Source organism: Sebastes umbrosus, chromosome 15, assembly GCF_015220745.1.
Source record: "Sebastes umbrosus isolate fSebUmb1 chromosome 15, fSebUmb1.pri, whole genome shotgun sequence".
Classification (NCBI taxonomy): domain Eukaryota; kingdom Metazoa; phylum Chordata; class Actinopteri; order Perciformes; family Sebastidae; genus Sebastes; species Sebastes umbrosus.
Window position 1 is genome coordinate 25,819,468 of NC_051283.1, and position 26,670 is coordinate 25,846,137.

Below are 26,670 nucleotides of genomic sequence, written 5' to 3' on the forward strand. Positions count from 1 at the left end.
TTTCAATTTCTATTTTAGTATTGAACCTAATGAATGTCCTTTCTCAGTTTGACAGTGACAGACTCAGACGGAGCCACAAACTCGACACAGGCAACCCTCTTGGTCAACAAAGCCAGGGACTACCGGCCTGTGGCCAACGCTGGCGCTAACCAGGTCTGTCTTCTATCGTCGTGGCTCTGTTCTAAAGGGGGGACACTCACTGGCTACGTTACTTCCAAAACATGTCTCCTTTCAGACTAGCGGAAAGAAAACACACAACAAAATACACATTTAGGTGTTTATTTTACTACTTTGTCTGTTTGCGTCTGTAGATTTTTTCTCCTAAAGTCACCAAAAGTTAGCATTAGATAATCTATGATGTCAAGCACTTTATGTTGTGTTTTAAGCATGTGTGCTATAGAAATAAAGTATTATTATTATTACCAATATTATTAAGTTCAAATAAACTTTTACCAGTAGCAACATGTAAAAGTAGCATGTCTAACCTTTAAATCATAAGGTCTAATTGTTTTGTATTATACACACAAGATGTAGCAACATATTCTGAACCAAATATGGGACATTATATTTGGGTAAGGAGGGATTCGAAACCGCTTCTTTTTTGAAGGGCTTCTGGTCAAGAAATGTCCTCTACACCTATACGCGGCTGGCCACTGCTGATAACCTGGTCTTTCCTCTCCCTTCATCCAGGTGATCCAGTTGCCACGCAACTCCATGACGCTGTACGGCAACCAAAGCACCGACGACCACGATTCCCTGTCCTACGAGTGGTCCCTCAGCCCTGAGAGCAAAGACAAGGTGGTGGAGATGCAGGTGAGATACCGGAGGACGATGCATATACATAATTAATCTTCATGTTTCAAGAGAATCACGGCTGACATCTCTTTGTGTGCTCTTTTATTTAGGGCGTCCGGACGCCGATCTTGCAGCTGTCAGCCATGCAGGAGGGCGACTACACCTTCCAGCTGACTGTGACGGACTCGGCTGGACAGCAGGAAACGGCGCAGGTCACCGTCATTGTGCAGCCAGGTAAACAGCTGGAGATAAAAGAAAGAAAAAGATGCTCACGTTTATGCCGCCTCAGCACTTTGAATAGGGAAAAGTTGAGAGAAATATTAGGTTATTCAGCTGCTGAGGGCATTAATTACAGTTCCTTTCAACTGACACTCTTTATTTGATAGTCATTAACTTGTGGTTTTTAAAGCCTATTGGTTCAGCTGTGTGCACTTATGCACCACTTACAGACAAGACTAGAATTAAACTCCTCATCTCCTCGTCCTCTGTACTCAATATGCCCTGTGTCTCCTCTTGTTTGCTCTCACTCTCTTCCACAGGTTATATACAAATATACACATGAAGTGTGAAGAGCATAGTATGCAACAGTACTTGGCCTAGATAATGTGCAAAGCTGATGTCGGGGTTTAAGCTGCCGTTAAGAACTTCTATTTGCTTAACCTTTGGATAACAGCTTTTTGACTCAGTAAATGGGAGGTGTGTGTGGATGCACTAGTACGTTCCACCTGATAAGCACCCGGTGTGAACTGTAGACGGCAAACACACACTGGCACGACGCCAGTTTGAACAGGAGCGGTTATGCGAGTACACATCCACCTGCAAGGTCAAACTATGTCAACCGTGTGAGTTCTAATGTCTAAAAAGAAATGGCAGCATGTTTATTAGTCAGAGGTATTTCAGAACAGTGCTGCTGTTCTTTGATAACACTTTGACCTTTATGTTCTGTATCAGGTTGTCATTTATATGAGTGGGGTTTTTTTCTAAGATGTTATTCGTTATAAATTGATTTTTTAAGGGGACTGTTTGTAACTTCTTACACGTATAAATCAATCCGGGTCGGTGTCCCATGCGCGCTCGCGTGTGGCTACGCTGTTCAGACTCAAACTCCAACACAAACTACACGGAAGCACCAAAACCGCAAAGTTATATCTAGTGAAGCCCGTCTTGCAAAGCAGTGTTGGCGGTCGCAGGACGCGGGGCAGAAATTATGCGTATTGACCAATGTTCAGAATTTCATAGTTTGAAAGGGCTTTAAAGAAGAGGAAATGTTTCATGTGGTTTTCATTTAAGCTCTGAGGACAACCAGACACTTTTGACAGCCCACTTACTACTGTAACCTTCATGTGGGTTGTACAGAGGTGTATTTTTAGTTTCATCTCTCGCTCTCCATCCTCCAGAAAACAACAAGCCACCAGTAGCAGATGCAGGACCGGAGAAAGAGCTGACGCTGCCAGTCGATCGAACCACGCTGGATGGCAGTAAGAGCAAAGACGACCAGAAGATAGCCACCTACCACTGGAAACTAACCAAGTGAGTCGGACACAAAGGCAGTTTGCTTTGGCTGCAGGCTCCCTAGTTCATGCAATAACTGAAACATAGTCAGTTAAAAAGCTTCATTGCAAATACAGTTTGATTAAAAATGTACAAAAACAAACTAGCCAAGGTTTATCCGTCCTTCTACGGTAAATTCTCTTTCACACTCGTTTCTGTTTCTGTCCCTCCATCAGGGGTCCTGACGGTGTGAAGATTGAGAATGCAGACACTGCCGTTGCCACGGTGACAGGTCTCGAGGTCGGCACGTACATGTTCTCCCTGACCGTGACTGATGACAGGAAGCTGGAGAGTAGCGACACTGTCACGGTCATCGTCAGAGAAGGTCAGGAGATATTTGTGTGTGTGTGTGTGGATTTATAATTAAGGAACTATTTCCACTTTGGAAACATCATCAGTAGATTTCTGTGTCTTTTAAAGCAGGAGTCGTTCTTATCTTACAGCACACAGCTGCTTAGAGCATACAAAACTCACTATTGTCTTACAGTTTGTTAATTCTGTATCTCTTTCAGCTCAAAGCTAGTCTCCCAAGAGTCCATAATAAAATCATAATAATAAAAAACATTTTCAGAAATACTGTACAACACACGTATACACGCGCATACTGATCCTATATTCACATGATTATAAATGCACACACACACACAATTGGATATACATAGTCATACATAATTACATAATACGCATACAGACACAACACACAACACATTCTCACTCCCAACTCGTCAAATACTCAGTCAGTGCCCCTTGGCATCGAAATATGACTCTCTAGGTAGCCTTCTATTGTCAGTTTTGGACGTAGCAGGGACGGTGTGTCAATACACGCTCGTTACGTGCGTAGTGTCTTCAAAATAAACTTGCGTTTTCACAGGAAGGTTTAGGCAACACAACCACTTAGTTAGGGTTAGGAAACGGTCGTGGTTGACCTGAACTTGACTGACTAACGAGTCACGTGACTAACGACTGATCTGACGAAAAGTTCTGTTTGTTTGACCCATCCGCCACCACTATTATTCATGTTATGATCCCATTACTGTGTTATGTGTCTGAATTCTTTTTGTTTTTTTTCCATCAGAACTGGACCAACCACCTGTGGCTCATGTTGTGTCGAGTCCGTCCATCGCTCTGCCTGTCAGGAGCGCCACTCTAGATGGTTCTCACTCCACTGATGACAAAGGTGGAGTCAACTACCTGTGGACCAGAGATGATAGCAGCCCCGCCGCTGGGGTGAGACTGGCCTTTCACTGGATATTACAAATTATTGTTGTTTGCTCTGATCTAGTTTATAACGCTTTATAGTAGACGGAATATAAAACCAAAGAAAGTCACACCTTGGAAAACACATTTAAAGACTTAAACCACACTAAAACAGAAACATTTTAACACGTCTTTGTTTTGTTGTTCCAATAGGATGTACTCAACAACTCTGACCACCAGTCAGTGCTGTTCCTGGGAAACCTGGTGGAGGGGAAGTACGGCTTCACCCTGACTGTAACTGACAGTAAGGGACAGACCAGCACTGACCGGGGCACCGTGGAGGTCAAACCAGGTGAAGTGAACATTATTGTGTTTGCTCGCTATAGTTCCCTCAAACAATGTATAACGAAGATGTGCATCAGAGGGGATTAAGCGGTGGGTGGCCGACTGAAAAAATAAGTAGATATATGCTGTATACCTGCATATTCCCTGCATTATACCACTGCTTAGATGCAACCTAATCATTACCTAAAACTAGCCATATCCTCAAATGACCATAGATTACGTTACATGAATCTTGAAACACCACCACACAAAGTAACCTGAATCTATAGCTAATGTAAACCTTTAGCTACATGTTGCAACATGACTTCATTACTCTACCATGAAAGATTCATCACTAGACACGACTCTATAAGTCTCACTCCACTCGAAGATAGAATATGCAGGTTGCGCAACGAAACTGGCAACCACTGGTTGTGAAGTGAATGCAGTGGAATGGGGGGAGGGAGAGTGCGACATCTAGTGGCTGAATGTCATCAATGGCACTTTAAATTACAGCATTTTATCAGATAATACCTCTTAGGGTGTATTGGAGTTTATTTTTGCCTTTGAAACAAATCCGTGCGTGCAAATGTTTTCCACACAGCAAGAGACTCACCAACAAACAGCAGAAGGTTGAGCAGGTCAGTGTGCAGCATACGGTGCTCGGACACAAACGCAGCCAGAAACTAATCCGTCACTGGGAGCTCTGGCCTCTTTCCCAGATTGCAGAGTGTCAGATGGGTCCTGCAATCAGTCTCATGTTTTCCACCTTGTTACTTTTTCTTTCCCACTACACTCCTCTCTACTCTACCTCCCCCCGTCCACGTCTCTTCTGTGCTCTAATCTCCTTTTCTCACCTCTCTGTTTATCAGACATATGGGAGCGTGACCTGGTGGAGTTGGTGCTGGAGGTCTCCGTGTCTCAGGTCACCCACCGACAGCGCGACATGCTGCTGCGCCAGGTCGGGGTTCTACTGGGCGTGCTCGACAGCGACATCATTGTGCGAGATATCAGTGCTTTTAATGAGCACAGGTGAGTCTTACTATTTTATTCTTGACTTATTTCTGCTCTGAAACCCCTTGATTTTGTAAAAAAATAAATAGATGTGTTGTATGTCTGAATGTTTTCTCATATTTTCCTCAAGCTCACAGTCTTTTATTATAACCCCAACTTGGTAATGAATAAACAACAACCATAAAAAAGGCTGGAATGAGATTTTTAAGTCTTCCTCCCTCCTCAGTACTCGTCTGGTCTTCCTGGTGTCAGGCGGTCCAGGGCGCCCTCCTCTGTCGGGTCGCAGCGTTGCACTCAGCCTACGCAACAAACTGCGCAAACAGAAGAATGACTTTCTCATCTACAAGGCCCGGCGAGTGGATACAGTCAGTGAGTACCTGACATAGTAGTATATAGTTTTTAAGAGATGCACACAACAGAGTAAAAGGAGTATTGAGAAAGAAAATGACCTCTTGACCTCTATTGCCTAAGAAAATGGCCAGATAATGGCCAGGGATTGATAGGACTCAAAGGTCAAATCTCTAAGATGTTCGAGCTGTTGCTACCAGTTCTATATTCTCCTTCTTAACTCTTTTTCTCTTGTCTCTGTGATGAAACTTACATACACCGTTATCTTATTCAATGCACCTATTTTAGGTTTATGTTCTATGATATGCATGTGGTATGTTGTTGCTCCATAGTTCCCTCAGTCTGCTTTTCTGTAAGATAATGTACCACTCTGGGATATTAAAGCTCTGGTCTCATCTACTGTCCACTCTGCTGCGCCGCTCTCCTCCCTCAGTCTGCCAGCTGAACTGCTCGAGTCACGGCGATTGCGACTCGTTCACACGGCGCTGCGTCTGCCACCCGTTCTGGATGGAGAACTTCATCACAGCTCAGCTTGGAGATGCAGAGAGCAATTGTGGTGAGATGACATACGTCTTAATTGAATATTTTAGCCGGTCAGTGCAATCAGACACATAATGTGTGTAATTTGTTTCTCCTCACGTATTCAAGTTTTACATATTCCATTACATAGTACAGTAATAACATACTTTGCTTTTTCAGAATGGAGCGTACTCTATGTGACTATAGCATCCTTCATGATTGTGGTTGCCATAGCAACAGTTGTCTGGGGGATAGTGTGTTGCTGCAACAGGTGAGCACAATTGCTAAAATATCAAATATTGTTACAGTTATTACTAAATAACTGTGTTATTACTGTGCCATTGGACACATACAGTATGTGCATTATTTCTGTATTTTACCCACTTCTTATAACTACCTCCACTCCCACTGATGATATTTGATGTTTTCTTTTGTTTTTCCTGAAAGGCGTAAGAGCAAAGTGCGCAGAAGCAAAAGCAGGTATAAAATGCTAGAAGCTGATGAGCAAGACAGTCTGGAGCTACAACCACCTAGAGCTGGTAAGATACACACTTATATACTGTACACACTAACTCCACGACTTGTTTCAATATCAGAATTTGATCAATTCCGTCCAATAAACAATTTTATATACTTTGCCTTTTTTTTTTTTTTAATCATTATAATTGGGCTGGGTGGTTTAGTACACATTTTTCTGTGGTGTGACAAAGTCAGATCACATATTTATTTCTGCTTTACCCGGACTTTAAAGGATGCTAAAAGCCGGCGTGTATTTAGTGTTTTAGATAATCTGAGACTACCTGTTTAAATAAAGGACTAAATAAAAAAATTCTGCATAGTCCAGGTTTGACACAGCATCATTTTGACATCCTACCGTTTCTTTCTGTCCTCCACCTGCCTCCTTCCAGCCCGCATGAAGCCGGTGCCCGCTCCCACCTCCTCCGCCCTGATGCACTCAGACTCTGACCTGGACAGTGACGAAGGGCAGGGCGGGGTCCCGTGGACGGAGCAGGAGCGCGGGCATCTCTTGCGGCCCCAGAACGGCTCCCTGAGGAACGGCCAGGGGCCGGTGAGGGGCAAAAAGCAAAGAGAAGAGCTGCTATAGCAAGAGAGGAGGAGGAGGGGGAGCTCGCTGCTGCCCTCACACACTCACACGGCTCGTCATCCAGCTGTCACATTCCCTCTTGTTCCTCTCTCTTCCTCTTTCTCTTTTGTTGTTCTTCAACACAGTAACCTCACACCTCTCATCCATGAAGACAGACTGTGTGATGCCTGGATTAAGGAAGGGAAAGAGAGGAGAAACATGTTGTCCCACTGTCACTGAAAAAATACCACCACTGTACTGACATTTCCCTGCGCCTTCACTGAGCCACTATGGAAGGAAAACAAGCTGAAAAACAGGGTCGACCACTGTACAGTGTACAGATATCACCCTATTATTTAACACAGAGACATAAAGAATGTACTGTTACCCCCTCTTACCGATGGCACGCAAAGTAGCCTGAGTGACACTTGACTTTCTGGATTTAAAAAAAAACTGCTTGAATGACACGAAAACCAGCCACTTGACACGCTCACACCTTGCCTCTCGTAGACACGCATGTACGCACACAAAGACGTCCTATTCACACTGTTCCAGGTCAACCTGATGCTACCAAACTGCCATGTAAAAGCCAATGGTTTAACGCTGCTCCGATGATTTTTTGTTAGCAGCCGACGATGTGAAAAACACAACCAAAACAAGAGCCACCAACAGCAAACGGACCCTCCTCCAAATAAACAAAAACAAAAAATGTGCATGAAGAGTGACAGATTGCAGTTCTGGTGCAATTTGATACCCGGATGATCGCCTGCATGATTGTATGTTGGGTGTATGTGTGGATTTATTCTGGCTGCTGTGTCAAAAAGAGGTTTCTTCAGAGCAGTTTATATGTTTTTATTTCTCTTATTAACCCGCGGAAGAGTCACAATGTTGTCAGCGATGGCGGTCAGAGGCAGAAGATCCTTTAAAAAAATAACGCCGTGCTTTTAATCTGAAGGTTTTTCTGTGGATGAAGACTCTGGGACAAACACTGGAATACACGATGAGGAGAAGTTCACAACAAATGGGACCGCTTCCTCACTCACCTCAATATTCATTAATGTAACGAATGCTTGTACCATAAAGACCACTTAGGTATTTTTTTTTTTTTTTACAAACAACCTTCAGGCTGTGATTAGATGTCGATGCACTTTGATTTCATGTCTGTCAGCTTCAGTCTCATTTTGTCTATTGTTGGTTTAAAAGGGAGATCTGTGATGGTTAAAGTTGGAAATGTTCAGCCATAAAGAAAATGGGCTTGACTGCATTCAAGATGTATAAAATATTTAATTTCCTTTTTTTTTTTTTTTTTTTTAAGATGAAAGGGTATATTTTAGCAGACGTGAATGCAGCTCTAGTCCAGAAGCACCTCTAATTGTAACGCACCTGTAGGCTTGAAATGTAAAAGGATTGTGTAAGCTGTAAATGTGGGACTTCAACTTTTTAATCCTGTGAGGTAATTTTGCCATTTCTGTGCAATTTCAGTAGCCAATTATGAACTGTTTGGATCTGAATAGGATGATCTTATTTATCCTTGCTTTCCTTTTGGCAAATATTCCGCTTCAGTTCAATTTGGGAATTACAAAATTACACTAAAAAACACAAGGAAATCTGCATGAAAAAAACAGACATTAAGGGGATAGTTAGGGGGTTTTGAAGTGGGATTGTATGAGGTACTAATCCATAGTCGACATATTACCTACAGTAGTTGACGATCGGCACACCCCCAGTTTGGAGAAGCAGACAGGAGTTACCACACAGTAACAAAGCAATGTACTGCTGTGGACGGGGGCAGCAGCATATTTTCTACTGTAGGTACTGACTATGGATAAGTACCTCATACAACCCCACTTCAAAACCCCCTGAACTATCCCTTTAAATCAGGCATTACTGAACTTCCATTAGTGAGTTGTGCGTCCAGAATGACCTGAAACTGTGTTAAAAAAAAATGATGTCTTCCGACAATGTAAGAGCAGAAGGTTAATCTGAGGGAACAGGACACAAAGGAAGGCTGCAAGAACACAGAAGATCTATCCATTTATTTGTTGTGTGCATCAGTGGTAGCGACGGGTGTTTCTACACTGAGTGAAAACTTTAACCAAATGACTCTTCCCTTGCATGTGAAACTGGCCTGTGAGTCCACATATTGAGTCTCTTTTTCTTTCGTTTTTTTCTGTTGAATGTTAAAAGAGGCACACCATTGATTCACTTCAACGTGTACTCTGTGTGAAATAAGCAATCATTTAAATTTATTTGCTAAATTGTCTGTTTCTTCATGTTTCTGCTGCACTTGTTTGGTCTTAAAGCACCAAGGTGCACAATCAGGCCAGGGCGGAGATATTTCAAATTCAGATTAGCTGAATTTATCTGACCTTCTTTTGCCAACTTGGTTAAAACTAAAACTAAAATCAAAGAGCGCCCAACTCTGTAAAATGGCATCACTTTAAAATAATGTCATATTCTTCCCATGTTTTTTTTTTTGCACATCATAGGAAATGGCTTTTGAAGTAATTGCCAAGATTGTACATTGATTCAGTCATTTCTCTCTCATTCCAAGGATAATTATACACTAATCTGACAATACAAAATTCAGCATTTCTTCTATTACACGTACAACATTTGCCAGTCACTTTGGGGATTTCTAGAAGTAGGTAAATTGACCTTGACTCTGACAGAGTCCACTGTGAAGACAGACAGAGAAAACGGGGAGGAGCTGTTAAATGAAGGGAGTTTAAAGATGTTTTAGATGAGCTTTTAGTGAAGGATTACCCCCCCTTCTTTCCATCTGTGTGACCAGACCTGATGCAACTGGATTATCTATAAATTAAAATAAAATGTTTGTTCTTCAGTTTTTGGACAGAACAAAGAGTTTTCCTCATTTCTTCCTGTTTCCCCCTTTGTCTTACTTTTCTACTCCCAGCATGCACGGGTCAAAAACAAAAAGGATCTGACACAGAAAGTCTAAAATGTGCACGTAGATTTACCTGTGAATTTGATTTGTTATGGGACTTCACCAAAGGCTTTTCTAAGGTCCTATAACGTGTTTTTTGAAGTTACAGTAGAAGCCTGAAATTTGGTAATGTGTGCGAGTTTAGCTGAGAATTGCAAGCAAATTTTTCTTTCTCTATTGGTGTAAATCAGGGGTCAGCAACCTTTACTATCAAAAGAACCATTTTAGGCAAAGAAAAAAAAAAAATCTGTCTAGAGCCGCAAAACATTTGAGCAATACATTTACGAGAAAAAAAGTTGTAATATCGCGAAAATAAAGTCATAACTTAACGAGAAAAAAGTCGTAATATTACGAGAATAAAGTCATAACTTTACGAGAATAAAGTCAACTTTACGAGAAGAAAAAGTTGTAATATTACGTGAATAAAGTCATACATTTACGAGAAAAAAAGTTGTAATATCGCGAAAATAAAGTCATAACTTAACGAGAAAAAAGTCGTAATATTACGAGAATAAAGTCATAACTTTATGAAAATAAAGTCATAACTTTATGAGAAGAAAAAGTTGTAATATTGCGAGAATAAAGTCAACTTTACGAGAAAAAAAGTTGTAATACTGCAAGAATAAAGTCATAACTTTACGAGAAAAAAGAAAATAACATACATTACTACTTTATAATATTATGACTTTATTCTCGAAATCTCAGATTGATTTTTTTTCCTCAAAGTGGCCCTAATTCTCCGTCGTACCATAGTACGTTAGACCTACCACAATGATAAATAAAAATAAAAAAGCACTGCTTTATAATATAAAATACATGAAAATCTCACTTTTTACAATATGGGACCTTTAAAAAAAAAAAAGATGCTGAAAGTACTGAATGTAGTCTTATTATACATCTTAACACCAGAGGCCAGGAACAGCCCAACATGTTCAAGCATGACAGAGCACAAGAAGCATGCAACACTGAGATGCTCCCTGCAGTAATTATGCAAATGCCTGCAGATGCATATACAGTATTTTTTTACAGTATGTGAGTTTTATAAGAAAACTAGTGCAATGATGACATATCTCTGCTGCACAGCCTTTCACAGCTACATCATGAGGAAGGAAATCAGTCTCCTCATCATATATAGCAGTCTGCCCTCTGCCTCTCACACTCCTTATATGGGAAAGGAATTAGTTGTGCGAACAAGAAGAAGGGCGGAAACGCGGCGGCGCGGTGACAGCTGGGTAAAAACCACCGACATACAGGAAGACAAACCAGACGAAGCTCAGTCAGTCAGTCTCTGCTGCAACCTGCAAACTGCAACCTGCAACCACTCCCACAGCTACAGAAAGGACCAAATCACTGCTCCAACCAGGTTAGCAGGTAAGCGGCAATGTTGTGCATTTAACAGTTTCGCTATAGCGTCAAATGGGCGAACAGCGCGTCGCCGCGTCGAACCATTCAGACATTATGTACTGAAGGCGGTGTGATGCTAACTGCTAGCATTGGGAGCTAACTAGCGAGCTAGCTAGTTAGCATAGGGAGGGGTGTGTTCCAGGAAATGCCGAAACTAGACTGCAGACTCTCCACAATAGGGAAGTGGAAAATAACACACACACTAGTTGTGCTAGTTAATAACGTATCTATATATATATATACGTGATTAACTGTAAAGCAGTTTAACGTCTTTGTCTAACAGAAACCGTTGCCATGGTTTTAACGTTAGCTAGCAGCCTTTTTTCATTGTCGGTGTTATGACATATTTCGTAAACCCCGCAGACTGCTTCCTCATCGATGAAGAAGCAACTGTCTTCAGAGCAAGATAACGTTATTTAAGGGAAACATATGTTGACTCTGGTTAAAAGTCAAGCTGTCTAAATGTTTCCTCCTCGTCATCCTTTCTGTTTTAGTCGAGGTTTGACTTGTAACGGTTTTAACGGTTTTAACGGTTAGGAGGAGTTTAAACTTGCTGGGGACACAGAATTCCACACAACACCCACCCTGCTAAAGCTAGCTACCCAGCTAGCTACATTGTCTCCTGAAAATCACCTGCATTATCCTTTAAACTAAAATTCTGACTATTATTTAAGTACCACAGTGAAAAGCAACTAAATGCATAAATCATATATTGTGATGAAGATCAACATGAGATTATGACATTATTTTACAAAGGAATAACAAATATGTGAAGTAAAGATCTGTGTAGTTTGTTCTGCAGACTTCTTGTACTACTTTTTTTTCCTTTTGAAAACTGGCCAAAAGGAGTTTGAATTTATCCCCTCCAAGAGCCCTTCCTCCAGTATGTAAAACCCTGTGGACATATGGCTCAAATGTTCTGCATAAAGCACCATGAGCATGCAGGGGCAGGGAAGTAGGTTAGACCTGTGTGAGGGTTTCTCTGCATGTGTGGACAAGACCTTCAGACATAAAGAAGGGAGTGTGTGTGTGTAGCCTTTTCTATCCACTTGCATGGTATGAAACAAAACCACACACACCATCTCTGCCTGGGGAATCTGTGCTTTTACTCTACATGTTCTCAAATGACACTTTTATGATCAGTTAGTTGCATTACCCTCTACCAGAGGTTGTCTCTTGTAAGCTATGCATACACTTCAGAGACAGAGAAGTAGGCCAAAAGCAATGGCAGAGAGCTCTAACCCTACCAATATAAACAGTCCTACTTCGGTGGGCTCAGGGCTCCCGACAAATCAAGTTCAAAGCGGCTGATGTTAATGAGATCACTGGGTTTTTCAAACCAGACTGCCAGGGATACTAGCTGGGTAGCTTTTCACAAGTCCATCTGCAGAACAAACTACACAGATCTTTACTTCACATATGTTTTGGGAACTATTATCAGCTGTAGATTTGGATACACAGTAGGATCAATAATCCATTGATGGTTTTGTCTTTTTTTTTTTTATGAGATTTGTTGACAATAAGAAGTGTCATCACAAGACTCCTCCTTTTAACTATAAACGTCCAATCATCTTATGCACATCTAACCCGTTTTCTTAAATTCCAGTTTAAAAGGCTGCTACACACTCACGATCCTCCTCCTCTGAAGTTGCAGTTAAGCCCCAGTTTTGCCTTTTTATAGTACTCAAATCTAAGGAAAATGTTATGAAAGGCATGACTCCCTGGCTGGAGTCATTGTATCTGCCCTTTTGCGTCTCTGGAAAGTTGCTTCTACTTTCTTACTCGACAGTAGAGTTTCCTTTGTGGTCAGCACTTGGCTTGAACCCTTTTACTTTAGTTAACTTTAGGAAATGTTTTCCAGCATCTAAACTGATGTAGCAGAGCCGGATAAAGTTTGTTAGTGTCATTATAAACAGTTTGTCATCTGCAGTACATTTTTTTTTGAAGAAACTTTAGTATTTAGGTGCTTGTTTTGACTCCCACATAGCCTACACCTTTAGGGACCACTCCCTTCCTGTATTGCTGGTGAGTCATCTCTCGGCTGAGACAAGGTACACCGTAAATGCTGCTGTGCCCCTGAACATTTAGGCATTTAGGTCAAGGGTAGTAAGGGTGTGTGTCCTGCTATGATCCAATTTTATCTCCACGCCTTGTGAGACAGAAAAAGAGAAGTAGTTGAGGCATTTTGAAATGGGACTGACACATCCGCTGTAAGAGAGTAGTACTTTTTTGTTGGTCATCGTGAGTGATTTGGTCTTTTGTTTGTAAATGTAGTAGTATCACTATCACACCACCTCTCCTGCAGTAGATCCAGTCAACTATTTATAGTAATGTAATACTGCTGATACTGTTGATATGACTTCCCTTAACAGACTTAGGTCTGACATTATATAACCTGCCTCACCCAGTGGTGCTTTAGGCACCGTTATACTGCTTACAACAAGATTAATATTGGCATCAGTAGACAGTCTGAGTCATGTGATAACTCTTTTATTGCAACTTTTCCAACCTGAACCTGCCATAAATTAATTTATTTTATTTTAATACTTGTGCCATTACAATACCTTACAATATAGAACTTATTCTGCGAAAGAAACATTGTTTTTCTACCTTTCTCTAACATACAATTAAATACATTTCGAAATTTTCGATTCAAATCAGGAGCTATCGGATCCAACAATAAGTAAACAAGGTAATGAATCTGACCAGATGCTTGGGTACCAAAAGCTTCCACTGAATGTCTGGTATTGGTACATTTAAATTTTTTTGGATAACCTATAATTTTGAGAAAGATGTTTTTCTACAAAAAACTTGTTGTCAAAATTCTCAAATTTTATATCCTGTCTGAACAGAATAGAAGAAGAAGCACATGAACTTTGCCTAAATAAAACCACGTAAAATTGCCGTTTTCCTCGTTAAATCAGGAACTTTCTGATCAAAGAGTAAGAAAACAAGATTATGAATTTGAATTTTGATATTGCTACCAATAAATGATGACGTTTGATACCAAGCCCTACCCTTATGTATCCAAATTAGGTGGCAACCCATTTATACAACAACAACTCCTTTCCCTGCGGTATTATAACCAGGAAAGTGCCTTCAAATGTGCCTCTAACGTCATCTATCACAGCCAAAAATGTTAAGTGCTCTCTGTCATTAGATATGCAAAGATTTTGTTCAGTCCCTCTGTAGTGAAAGTGACACTGTAGCGACAGGTTTATTTTGCGTAGTCTCATTAGTGAGAGTGGTCTGTGTGCCTCCATTCACCGTCAGCCAGGTGTAAGTACCTGAGACTGGAGGGAGGCGCTCTGTCACACAAGTGAAGGCAGCGTCAGGTTACAGCCGTCTTATGTAATGTTAGTCTTTCTCATTTGGTGTGTGTGTATTATTCTAGACTTGGATTGAAGTTGGTTAATCATGTACTTAAAGGGATAAGTTAGGATAATCAGGTTGCATGTTGGCACACATTCCTGCTGTTTTGTTTATCAGAATGAGTGCCATCTTTTTAAGTGCCTCCTAAGTTTAGACTATAGCTGCTGACCTTAAAAATTAGATTTTTTGTTGTTGCGAAAGATACAAGCATCTGCACATGACATAGTTGAGATAACAGGGCAGGTCTGCACACTGCAGAGAGTCAGCAGTAGCTTGTTGTAAAGATCGACATACCTTTACTCAGCAAGTCCTGACCTGCTTACCAACACACCCATTCCTTTTCTTTCTCAGTACTCAACCACTCTAAAGGTAGAATTCAGTGACCGTCACTATAGAGCCAGAAAGGACTTCCTCCTTTTGGGTCTATTAATTCAAATTCTGCAAAGTTTGCAGACTGTTTTAGTTCCATTTAGTGTCTTAAGGCCCCGACATTACTGATTACTGCAACCTTGCAGGTTAATTTCCATGTCTCACTGTGCGAGATGGGTCCGATACATCAGCTGCTCCCAAAGTTGGTTAACATGATATAAAAGCAGATAGACATATTTCCGCTGCACAAAGATTTTTTTTTTGTTTTGTTGTAAATGTCGATATAACCGTACTCACAGCAGTCGCACGGCCAGTGATAGGATTTGTGTTGGATTTAGGACCACATATAAAAGTGAACCCAGATCTGATTGGGGGAAAAAAAATCTTATTTCTGTGTTCACACTACTTTGAAATAATCAGATCTGTGTCACATGAGAGCAAAACAAAACAACTGATTGCAGGCAGTTACACCTACTTCCACCAAGCTTCGTAGGACTAAATCAACCAAAGGAAAAAACGTGCCCAGGATCCAGAGCACAGCTGTTTGTTATGCTACCAAAGTAGCTCATTTTTAATTGCACTAATTGCCTTCACCTTGTGTCCCAGGAGTAATCCAGTCTCCAATTAGAAGACTACTAGAACAGAAAGTACCACTGCGTCTTGATGATTAAAATATTAGCTCTGAGACAAACACAAAAAGGAAGAGCTTTTGAAGTGAAGAAGCTTGTGGAGTTGTAGATAACACTGCTGCTATTGCAAAAAAAAAAAGGGATTTGAATGACCTCTGGCTGCTGTATGTATGGTATGACGAGGAACCAGTAAATCTTGTAGCTCCTGCTTAATTTCGCCAATGTTTGCACCCTCCTTCACAGGTATGGCTGATATGGCGTGTCTGGTGCAGCGGCTGGAGGTGGCGGTGGGTCGCCTGGAGTCCATGTCGGGACCTGGAGGCAGCGGTGGACAGTCAGCTGGGGGAGGAGGTAAACGATCAAGTATCAGTATTATGGATTAACTCCACTTATCATGAATAAGATATCTGAACGTGTCTCTAAGTAGACTATATGATATCTCTCTCTCTCTATCTAAATCAATCAAGTATTTACATGTAGATACCAAAACTGAGTCTAAAGGGGAGCTTTTTCTTTCACAATTGTTCGATAAGAAATCAGATAAACGTGTTCATGCAAATCTCAAATCAGTGCTGCCATAGCCATTCAGTACAGCTTCTCCTCCCCCCCTTTTTTCAGCAATGTAGCAATAAAGATATTTGACTATCCCTCCTCATCAACCACTTGCTCCTGAAATAATTTGATTTGGATGTCAACATTCATTGTTGTGAACTGTAAACTCTTTAGGCTGTAGTGATGCACCTTTTTAAATCGTCCACCTGCTGCGGCGACTGCAGGTCAAGTCACTGAAGATTGTAGTTATTAACCCCCTCATAAAAAAAAGGCGTTAGTAGGTGGCTTAATGCTTCCAAATACTAAATAATTATAGACCTAATATGAAATCATCATTATCTTAAATGTGCCTCAGTAACTAATTTTGGAGATATGTATCATTGTATTGTAGCTGCACTATAACTATTTTTTATTTAATTTTATCCGTTTTTTATTTTACAATATCTTTCCTTTTTTTATACTTTCTTTTTTCCTCTTTTTTTTTCGAGGTCGTTTTCATGCATATGCATGATAGTTTATAAACACATTTTTAAGTAATTGAGCTTAGAAACAAACACAATAAGTACACAAGAGAAAACATCAGCATTCAAAATTGAAATAAAATAAAAAAAATTGAATAAATAAAAAAATTAATAAATATACAAAGAGGAAAATAATAATAATAATAATAAATTAAATAAATAAGTCAATAATTTATTTAATTTTTACAGTATCATGGTCTTTTTTAAATGCGTTTTTATGCCTTGTTTCTCTCTGTAGCTGTATCCGCGTACGTGGAGGCCTTTGATGAGATCATCAGCGGTTCCGTGGCTAAGTACTTGAGCCTTAGCCAGAAGATCGGGGGCGATGTCCAGAAACATGTAAGTTACCGTTAAAAGGTCTCTCTGTAAGAATCACAAATTGCTTGTTAAGAGTGACACCCGTGGTCGTTAAGTCAACGACAGTCAGCGTCCTGTTGGGGGTGGGGGCTGGTCGTTTGTTGGCGTTAGGGGACTCCATTCCTAACTGAACGTTAGCTGTAATTGCACACTGTTAGCCTCTGTTAGCAGAGCTGAACATAAAGGCACTTGCGAGCGCGCATGACGTCACATCCGTTGGCTTGTCCCGGAGAAACTGGCCCCGGGTTCTTCACATTAAAAGCAGTCTACAGGCTGATGGAGGAAGCCCAGAAAGTTGTGGAAGGTCTCATTTTTTAGGTTAGGTTACAACCTGTTCACACATTGGCAATAAAAAAATCATTAAAACTTGTTTATTTGATTTCAAAACTTACATACAGTCCCTTTTTATAATGTGACAGTGAAATAAAGTCAGTTCTGCACATCCAGTTATCACGTTGACACACCACCAAAAGTATCTTTGTCTTTACATATTTACTACAAATCACACATATCTATGGAGATATGGTTATGGTATTCAAAATTACAAAACTTGACGAGACAAACGTGCACAAAGAAGGATTTGTTTTGTTTTGTTAATTATGTAAAATGTTAGTAAAAGGTCAAAAACACCGGGATGACTGTTTTTTCTGTAAAGATATTTTGAAACTAACTTCCCTCTCTCTCTTCCCTTCTAGGCAGACATGATGAAGCAGGCATTCTGCAGTCAGAGAAACTTCCTCGCAACAGCCTCCTCCTCCCAGAGGCCCGCTGAAGTGAGTTAAACACACTTCGTAATTGCTCGGTCATTTAATTGTCTCAGTTGACTGAACAGCATTGATTAATCAATTGCAACAATTTGAATAATTCATTATGCTCGCCTCTTGTCTTTCATCCCTGCAGCCCCTTCACTCTTGTTTCCTGCCCCGTTACATTTATAATTATATATTGTTGTATTATTATATATTTACATTTAAAAATCTGCCGACTTGCTGTTGAATATTCCGGCTAGATTTATACTTGATGCAATTGGTTAACAGGAGCCCTGCCACAGATATCTGAGAGATTTTGTGACCACAATAGCGTCGCAACCGTGCAAGATGCAGTCATGAACTTTTACAGATGTGTAGTTGAAATTAAAATGGAAGGTTGAGTTCAAAGATGGGTGTGGTGCGAGCAAGGGCGCCGGAAGTAGGAGGGTAGGAAGTGGCCGATTTGGCCGTTGCGGCTGGTGTGATGCCATCGCAAAATCACATTTAACTGAAGTGGCTTGTTGTATTATTTATTAGTTTTCATTTAATCCACTGCTGAATTAGCCTTGTGCAGAAGGAGGACCAGTAACTGTGTTTTGCATGCTTTTCCTCAGGCAATATTAGTTGTTATGAGATCACATTTATTTAGATTTACATGAGCCTTTGTTTACATCGTTATCTACAGTAGATTTATGAAAAATTGTGTCAATTTTCGGCTTGCGTTACGGAGCAAATAATTCTGTTGGAGGGCCAGATTTCGCTCACAGGCCGCTTGTTTTCCTCCCACCACCTTATGATGTCAAGGCTTTTAATACCTATTTACAGCCAGGTAACTTTTACCTTAGTCATTACTAAATAAGAGTGGGGTGTACTTTCAGTCACTGAGAGTGGATCAGTGGAGATGGCTTTGCTAGATGTGTTTTTGAAAAGTAGAATATTTAGTCTTTCTTCAACTTCAGATTCTTGTTGGAGGAAATGCGACCATCCCAAGTTCACCAATCACAGTTCTTGCTGTCCCCTCGTCGTAACTCCATAGCCGCTATAGCGTGCGTGACCTTTTACATCTAGCTGGATTTACGTTACAACTATAAATCCAGGTTTAGTCAGACATGCCATGCTGAATATGCAAGAAATGGAAGAAAGTGACTTTTGTAAAAGAGCTTTTAATTTGTAAAGTTCATGTATCTAAAAAGTCACCCGATTGTAGGAAAAAAGGGTCTCCTGAATTAAAAAGTATAAATCTTTAACTTGCTAAAAATCTACCACATGTATGAGTGAAAGTTATTATTATTTTTAAACTTTGTGTCGTCTCTTTCCTTTTCAGGGTGTTATGACGGCTCTCCTGCAGCCGGTGTCCAAAGTGATCCAGCAGGTGCAGGCGTTCCGCGAGGCGAACCGCAGCTCGAAGCAGTTCAACCACCTTTCTGCCGTGAGCGAGAGCGTGCCCGCCCTCGGATGGGTCGTCACGGTGAGACTGGGGATGGGAGTGGTAAACAGGCAGGAAGGGAAGCTTTTTGAGACTGTTTGTGTGTTACATAGAATGACTCTGTGAGTGTGCTTTGTGTGCGTGTGGAGGGGGGGGTCGGATAAACGAGTGTATAAAACAGGAAACAAGCCGTTCTTTGATTCTGTCATCACCGTCTGGTGAGCGACAGTTTCTTGGCTCACACACGGCCACCAGGCAGCAACAGAGCTTCACTGTTACAGTTTAAATGATTAACTCTTTGTTTGCTGTTGTTTTGGTTCTTATGAATAATACATCAGGTTTTCAAATACACATAATGGATGCATTCATTCTTTGTACGCCTCCTCCAATATCTCGAAGATCTCATCACACACTTGTTGTATGAACTGAATTTATTACTTTACCACTCACTTGCTACTGTAGTATGCAATTTAAAAGAATAGTACTACATTTTGTGAACTTTCTTGCATAGACTTAGATAAGAAGATAGATACCACTCCTGTTTAGACGCTAAATATGAAGCTAGAGCCAGCAGCTAGTTCAACGGTAACAGAAGCTGCCTACCAGCACCAATAATTCTACATTGCGTATGTTGTAATTCGGACAACAACAAAGTGTAAAGGCTAATTGTGTTACTTTAACAGAGCCAGGGTAGCTGTTTCCCCGTTTCCCGTCTATCTGCTAAGCTAAGCTAACCTAACCGGCCTTTGGCTGTAGCTTCATATTAAGCGTGCAGACTTCTGCACTGCTTCTAATCTTTCCAAACTTTCACATAAAGGCAAATGAGCCAAAATATCAAAGTATTTCTTTAATTTGAGAGCTTTATTTTGTAGCTTTGGAGAGGGCCCGCCGCGCTTTTCTGTCTCTGCTTCCAGTCTCTATAAAAAGCTCATCCAACTCTCGGCAAGAAAGCAAATAAGTGTATTTCCCAAAATGTTGGACTTTGAATTTAATCTCAGTTTAGACATGGACGCGTTTGTGTGTTTACCTTTTTTTTTTCTTTGTGTCCCAGGCTCCTAAGCCAGGCCCCTTTGTTAAAGAGATGCTGGACGCCGGCACTTTCTACACCAACCGTGTAATCAAGGACTACAAGGAAACGTAAGTAAAGCTTCATTATATTCTGCAGTGAAGCCGGGGGTAGGGGGGATTTTCCAATAATAATTGACTAATTCACAGTGATTTTCGAATAGTATTTTCGCTAGGAATGCACATCCATCCTGTCTACACGTATACAAAAGGACATTCAATCACCATTTGGTCTCCACATGTTTAATGTGTTCCCTGCTTTGGCCTCCTGTGACTGCGAAATTTTTCAAATGTAAAGTAGTAATTAGTCTGAGCGGTGCTAGCAAAACGTAAAAAAGCCGGTAGTCCGACATCTTTTTTATTATTTCTGGCGCATGTTCGTGACACAAAGCACAAAGACAATGGGCGTGTGCGAAATGAGGCGAGGACGTCATCGTTTCCCAAACGCTTCGTTTTCCACGTCCACACAGATACAAAGTAAGAGTTTATAAAAATCTGCACCTTTTTAAAACGTCTGATGACTAAAATGGTCGGATTAACTTTCATATGCAGCCAAGCAGCCTGCTCAACCCATCTGTCTTCCATCTTTACTTCCTCCGGGCTCTTTTTTTTTTTTTTTTAAAGTTCAGTTTTACTGAGTCAGCGCTGCCACACGACAAGCTGACGCATGCTACCGCTAGACTTCCTGTCTTTAGACCTGAAATCAAAGCTTTTGTGTTTATGAGCAGACTTGCAGAGTTACAGGCAGGTTAGAAGGTAATGAGACTAAAATCAGCTTGTTTAAGCTGAGCAGTTGCACAGAAAAAAAAGAAGCTTATATTAAATGTGTCAGAGAGCAGAGTTGAATGCTGTCTACAAAGCATAGGATGAAAACTGTCTGGTTGTACAGTGTGAGAGCTGGACTTTGTGGCTAATGTGGGTTAGAAAATGTTCTATTTAAAGTAGTTAATCTCTGGTTCTGTTCCTGCGTGTTCCGGGTCTCACGCATTGTCTGTTTTCCTGTGGGACGCCGAGACCAGCCAGAAGGAACAATAAATTGCTAGAGGAGGGAAAAGAAACCTAAAAATGCAGAGATTTATGCCTGTTTCCGTCTCTTCCTCACAGGGAGCCGACGCATGTGGACTGGGCGAGGGCCTACAACGCCATCTGGACTGATCTGCAAAACTACATCAAAAAGCATCACACCACGGGGCTGGTCTGGAGCAAGACCGTGAGTCTCATAAGAATAATCCTCTAAAGAGCCAACGTATGAGTAACAAAGTTCTATAAATGGGACCATATTTATCAGACTTACTCCCTCTTACAGTGAAGTGTAAGAGTAACCTCCGGAAAAGGGGCAATTCGTGTCCACCCTGGTGTCATGCTTCCGTCACTCAGACTTATTTGTCCCGGGAATGAATGCCAGTTGTAACCTATATCACTGAAGATTAAAGCCAGATGTTAGTGGGGTTTTTTGTCCAGTGGGAAAGTGGATTTATTTCACTGATATCTGGTTCTGATTTCCATTAACTTTTTCTCAGCACAAATGTTAAAACATGTTAGTTGAATCATCTGCTGTGACATTACATGGCCTCAGTTACAGCATCTCTGTTGTTCCGTCCACCTCAGGGTCCCGTAGCTTCAGCCTCTGCAGCTCCTGCAGCTCCTGCAGGTGGATGTCCTCCCCCACCTCCACCTGGACCTCCTCCCCCCATGATGTCCGCCCCCAGTGCGCCCACTGCTAGTGGTGATGAAGATCGTAACGCTTTGTTTGCCGCCCTCAACCAGGGATCAAAAATCACCAGTGGTAGGTGACCAGCTATTTTTTTTTAATACTATTAGTTTTGATGTGCAATATTTTAGTTTGATCTTTCACAATTAATATCATCATTTTATAAGTTCAAGTTCAATTTTCTTTACGGTAAATATTTAAGTCAAGTAAAAAGTAATATACTGGTATAATGGTGTGTAATATTTGGTTTCTGAGCCAGAGACATGTTCTACTGAAGGACTTAGAATGCGTTTCCCCTCTTCCCTTGACCTATCCAGCCCTGAAGCATGTGAGCGACGACCAGAAGACCCACAAGAATCCTACCCTGAGGAGTACGGCTCCAGTACGTAGCGGACCAAAACCTTTCACCACTCCCAAACCTGCTGCGTCATGCACCACGACCTGCACGCTGCCCCCCGTCTTTGAACTGGAGGGGAAGAAGTGGAAAGTGGTAAGTTTGTGTTTCACTCTCACTAAAAAGTTGCAGAGAACGTTAGAAAGTACAGCTTAACCAACTTATTTTAACTTGAAGTCGATTATCCCTGTAAAAGGAATGCCCTAGAAAAGAGGAATTGGGCCAGATTAACTGGAATGATTTGTTTATGCAGCAGGCTGTCAGACTGCCAGAATGAGTCATTGAACCAGAATAACTTTTTATAAAATAGTTTATTTTTTTTATAGTAACTCCATCTCACTGTCTCAACTCTTTATTTTTCTCTTCTTGCCCTCTGCAGGAGAACCAAGAGGGAGCACAGGACCTGGTGATCAACGACACTGAGCTGAAACAAGTGGTTTATGCTTACAAGTGTAACAAGACCACCCTGCAAATCAAGGGCAAACTCAACTCCATCATTTTAGGTAAGAACAAAACTGTGCGTTGGATGTTTACAGGTAGTTCAACTTCGGGATGTCACAATACCAGATATTTAGTCCATGCCAATACCAGTGACGCTCCACGATTCTCGATACTTCGATACCACGATACAAAACAATAAATCTCATATACTTCGACAGACAATCCTTTTTATTAGGAAGTTAAACATGTCATAATTCCCTCTCTATTATCTATTTTATATTGTCGTGAAAACATTTCCTTCAAACAACTGGATTTATTCAAGTTTCATCATTTTTACCGAATAGAGCCTGAAGGCATCATAAATCAATGGCACCTCCCGTGTTGAAATCGGCTAGTTAATGTTAGCCGTTAGCTTTGTGCAGGACTGTGCTGCTTACCGGCTGCCCTCGTCCCGCCGATTTCAACGCGTATTTGTTCACAATGCAGCATTATCAGGGACAAAATAGGGTGCGTCTCCTGGTGAGTTTAGTGTGTTCCTAAACAAGTAATTTTTATCGATGCCGGGTTGCCGTTAGTCTCGAGCCTTGACGGGACCTACGGCACTCTAGAAAAATTAGTACCGTCACGCTTTCACAATTTTGGCATCTACTTAGTACCGAAGTATCGGTTCTCGTGACGTCCCTAGTTGAACTCACTCGTCAGAATCTTCTAAGCCATAGGTTTTATATTTATATGTTTTTTATTTAACTAAGAAATCCTTTGAATCTCTTTTCCGAGGGGAAGCCCTGCAAATACATCTGCTTAGAATTAATAGAACAAGACGCAATTTGTAACCTCATACCTTGCCTGAGAATAATCACAATTTAAAGTTTTCTCAAGTATCAAAGTAATCCAGTCACAGTTGTTTGTACATCCATCGGTACATTGCAGACAGGATCTGCTAATCACTGATTCGGCATACTTTTAATGGTGCCAATTTGCAAAAAAGTAAACAAATGATGGCTTTAAAAAACCTGGAGCTCAAGTTGTAGCCCTACAGCCACCCTCCAAAACCTCTTAGCATGATTATCCCCCGAATTAAAAATAAAACAAACAATCTTAATAGAAGGGACAAAATCTGTTATGGTTCTTATGAACCTGTAACACTGACTCTTATCCATTCATAAAGAGATGTGTTGGAAACCTGTGGACATTTAGACAAACAAGTCAAACAATAAGCACAGTTGATTTGGATTAAAATATCTGAAAGTAATACAGAATATCTCTCTTTAAAAATACTTCTACTGGTAAGAAAGACATCAAATGCAAATGGTTAGGGTGAACCCTTCAACAAAGAACGATTGGACTACAATAGTCAATGAAATACACTGAATGGAGAAATTTACTTTTTTGATTGATCTGAGGACTATGATATGAACAATATAACAATAATAAAATAACCAATTAAATGACTTTGAATGGCCAAGTATTGTGTTGCCTGTGTCAACCCACTCATCCAGCTTGAAAATACCAATAAAAATAAAATGGTCAATAAATAAAATACAAAAAAGGAATACAATGTCAAAATGGCCATGACTCTAAATATGTGTTTGTTTCTCTCCCAACAGACAACTGTAAGAAAATGGGCCTGGTGTTTGAAGATGTCGTGGGCATCGTCGAGGTCATCAACTGCAGGGATATCAAGATCCAGGTGTGTAGGAAAACATGTGGTGTAATTGTTTTTTGTTTTTTGTTTTTTTTTATGCTGAACATTGATGAATTTGTGTCCCATCAGATACAGCAGTAAAAAAATCAAACTTTTCCAACCAACATGCCTTTAATCAGCAGCTATTACATGCATTTTGTTGCCTGTTTTTGTATCCAGGTCATGGGTAAGGTCCCCACTATCTCCATCAACAAGACGGACGGTTGCCACGTCTACCTGAGCAAAGACTCTGTGAGCTGCGAGATCGTCACCGCCAAGAGCTCGGAGATGAACGTCCTGGTACCCAACAAAGACGGAGAATTTGTGAGTATCCTTTCAGGAGGGAAAATGGAAAACATGTTTAAAGGATAAGTCTGGTGATATTCCATATTAATATTTTTATTGGCAACAATATCCCACGAAAAGACCAAAACCAACAATGAATTGATCCTAGTAAAAAGTATTGTATTTCTATCCCGGCTGACTTCCTGTTGGCTCCCCACACGTCGTCATCATGGCATAAAATGATCATCTCTTATTATCACCGAGTACACCAGGCAGACACACAGCTGACAACCTCGCAGCTAAAGTATGTGGTGGAGACTTACTGGGACAATACATGCAGCAGCGTGGCTGCTACAGTAACTCTCCCGGACGGATGAACCGGGGACTCCGTTGTCTGTTTTGCTCACACACTGCAGCTGGTGATAAACGATTGATTTAACCGGTTTGTGCATCGGCTTTTCGTTGCAGCTGGGCGGCTCGTTAGGCACTAAAAAATAGCACCGCTGCGTGAAACGCACTAATCTTGTCTGTTAATAACCTGTTAACAAGGGACAGTTATCGGTTACATTTTTTTTTCAAAATAAGCATTCCTAATCATGCTGTATTGAAGACTTGAAACCAGCAATTAAGACCATAAACTCATGTCTACAATGTTTATGAATAATAATAAATCAAGTGAGAAGTAGGCTCATTTTCTCATTTTGCAACCAGAGTCGCCGCCCCCTGCTGGCTATTATAAAGAACGCAAGTTTAAGGCACTTCAGCATTGGCTTCACTTCTCAGACCCGGAGGTTGCCCACTGAACTGAAACCTATATTTGTAGGAACCAGTGGGCTTGGGTCTGAGAGCCACAGACGGGTGTAGGGAAGTCAGAATGTGTTGGTTTTGTTGACAATAATAAAAATGTAGAATATTGCCAGCCGTGTCCTTCATGCCGCAACAAGCATATCAAACATCCATTTCAACATGACTTCTCTCTCTCTTCCTCTCAGACGGAGCTCCCTGTTCCCGAGCAGTTCAAGACCGTCTGGGACGGCAAAAAGCTCGTCACCACAACAGCAGAGATCTGTTAGACGGAGGCAGCGTGTGAAACGACCGCCCCTCCTCGACACCATCCCCACCACCCACTTCTTTTGCAAACGCCTTCCTGACTGATCGACCACCCCACCAGCTAACTCTCAACACTGTAGACTTGAGATTTGGACCTCATGCGTTTATATCTCCCTCCTTCCCTCCCTCCTTCGTCCTTTTTATCAGCCAATCACAGCTTAAGCTGTCCCTTCCATCAGCCAATGAGAGGACTGCTCACTTTTATCTGGAGCAAAACCCTCCAGCCAATCAGCAGGGAGCGGCTTGTCGTTCAAATTGGTTTTTCCCCTGTGAGCACTTTTCAACATTCATGAGTTTTGCCAATAGCTGGGATGCTCTGTATCATATTTTGTATCTATCTGGATGATGCTAAGCTAAATTTAACATGTAGAATAGCCAACATGGGAACGGGGATCTTGATTCCTCTGCAGCCAATCAGCCGCTACTATCAAGCTCTCATTCTTTCTCCTCTTCCTGGTCAGGAGGGGCTGGTAGGTTTCTGTCCCATTATATGCAATTCACCAGTGAAACACCTGTCAAACAAAGAGGCTAATGGCATCCATATCACCTCCGCTGATGTTGACTATAATAATATTAACATTCATAGTGGATAATAATATAAAAAAAAATAAAAACAAGTCAGCACTCTCAGAGCACATAGGAGTAAAAACAAATTGTGTGCACATCAAACTCTCCATCTAGATGATGTTGGAACAGTTAAAATAGCAGTACAAATGATCATTCCATGTGCTTTTCCCTTGAACCCACACATAGGACATTCCCGAGTATTAAAAAAACAAAAAAACATTCCATATAAAAGGAGGCATGTAAGAAAAAGTTTGC

At 41.0% G+C, this 26,670-nt stretch overlaps 2 protein-coding genes across 11 annotated transcripts in view; both read left to right on the plus strand.

Annotated features, from left to right (window-relative positions):
* kiaa0319l (KIAA0319-like ortholog) overlaps positions 1 to 8,522 on the plus strand; it is a 25,708-nt gene extending 17,186 nt beyond the window's left edge. For 4 of the 8 annotated variants that reach the window (XM_037795072.1, XM_037795073.1, XM_037795076.1 and 1 more), the window contains 13 exons: positions 48 to 153; positions 691 to 813; positions 906 to 1,029; positions 2,193 to 2,325; positions 2,523 to 2,671; positions 3,422 to 3,573; positions 3,757 to 3,895; positions 4,740 to 4,899; positions 5,108 to 5,250; positions 5,663 to 5,785; positions 5,929 to 6,019; positions 6,196 to 6,287; positions 6,657 to 8,422. In XM_037795072.1, the coding sequence (XP_037651000.1) occupies positions 48 to 153; positions 691 to 813; positions 906 to 1,029; positions 2,193 to 2,325; positions 2,523 to 2,671; positions 3,422 to 3,573; positions 3,757 to 3,895; positions 4,740 to 4,899; positions 5,108 to 5,250; positions 5,663 to 5,785; positions 5,929 to 6,019; positions 6,196 to 6,287; positions 6,657 to 6,853 (1,732 nt within the window). In that variant the 3' untranslated portion in view covers positions 6,854 to 8,422. Of the gene's footprint in view, positions 1 to 47; positions 154 to 690; positions 814 to 905; positions 1,030 to 2,192; positions 2,326 to 2,522; positions 2,672 to 3,421; positions 3,574 to 3,756; positions 3,896 to 4,739; positions 4,900 to 5,107; positions 5,251 to 5,627; positions 5,786 to 5,928; positions 6,020 to 6,195; positions 6,288 to 6,656 lie in introns of all 8 variants that reach the window. The other 4 variants (XM_037795071.1, XM_037795077.1, XM_037795078.1 and 1 more) reach the window with 3 other exon arrangements.
* Positions 8,523 to 10,982: 2,460 nt separating this feature from the next.
* On the plus strand, positions 10,983 to 26,632 carry cap1 (CAP, adenylate cyclase-associated protein 1 (yeast)). 3 transcript variants are annotated; one of them, XM_037795082.1, is made up of 13 exons: positions 10,983 to 11,150; positions 15,797 to 15,904; positions 16,865 to 16,965; positions 17,679 to 17,756; positions 19,057 to 19,200; positions 20,210 to 20,295; positions 21,328 to 21,433; positions 21,832 to 22,009; positions 22,252 to 22,424; positions 22,708 to 22,831; positions 24,377 to 24,459; positions 24,634 to 24,777; positions 25,731 to 26,632. In XM_037795082.1, the coding sequence occupies exons 2-13, from the start codon at positions 15,799 to 15,801 to the stop codon at positions 25,809 to 25,811; spliced, it is 1,404 nt and encodes a 467-aa protein (XP_037651010.1). In that variant the 5' UTR covers positions 10,983 to 11,150; positions 15,797 to 15,798; the 3' UTR covers positions 25,812 to 26,632. The 3 variants fall into 3 exon arrangements, with proteins under 3 accessions (XP_037651010.1, XP_037651012.1, XP_037651011.1); XM_037795084.1 differs by having other exon boundaries at positions 10,992 to 11,142; XM_037795083.1 differs by lacking the exon at positions 10,983 to 11,150 and adding an exon at positions 15,576 to 15,717.
* The last annotated feature ends 38 nt before the right edge of the window (positions 26,633 to 26,670 follow it).

What these genes read in the sequence shown, in the direction of transcription:
- cap1 (XM_037795083.1), top strand. An exon ending in ATCAAGGACTACAAGGAAAC is followed by an intron (nt 20,296 to 21,327) that starts GTAAGTAAAGCT and finishes TCTTCCTCACAG; the next exon opens with GGAGCCGACGCATGTGGACT. An exon ending in GGCTGGTCTGGAGCAAGACC is followed by an intron (nt 21,434 to 21,831) that starts GTGAGTCTCATA and finishes CGTCCACCTCAG; the next exon opens with GGTCCCGTAGCTTCAGCCTC.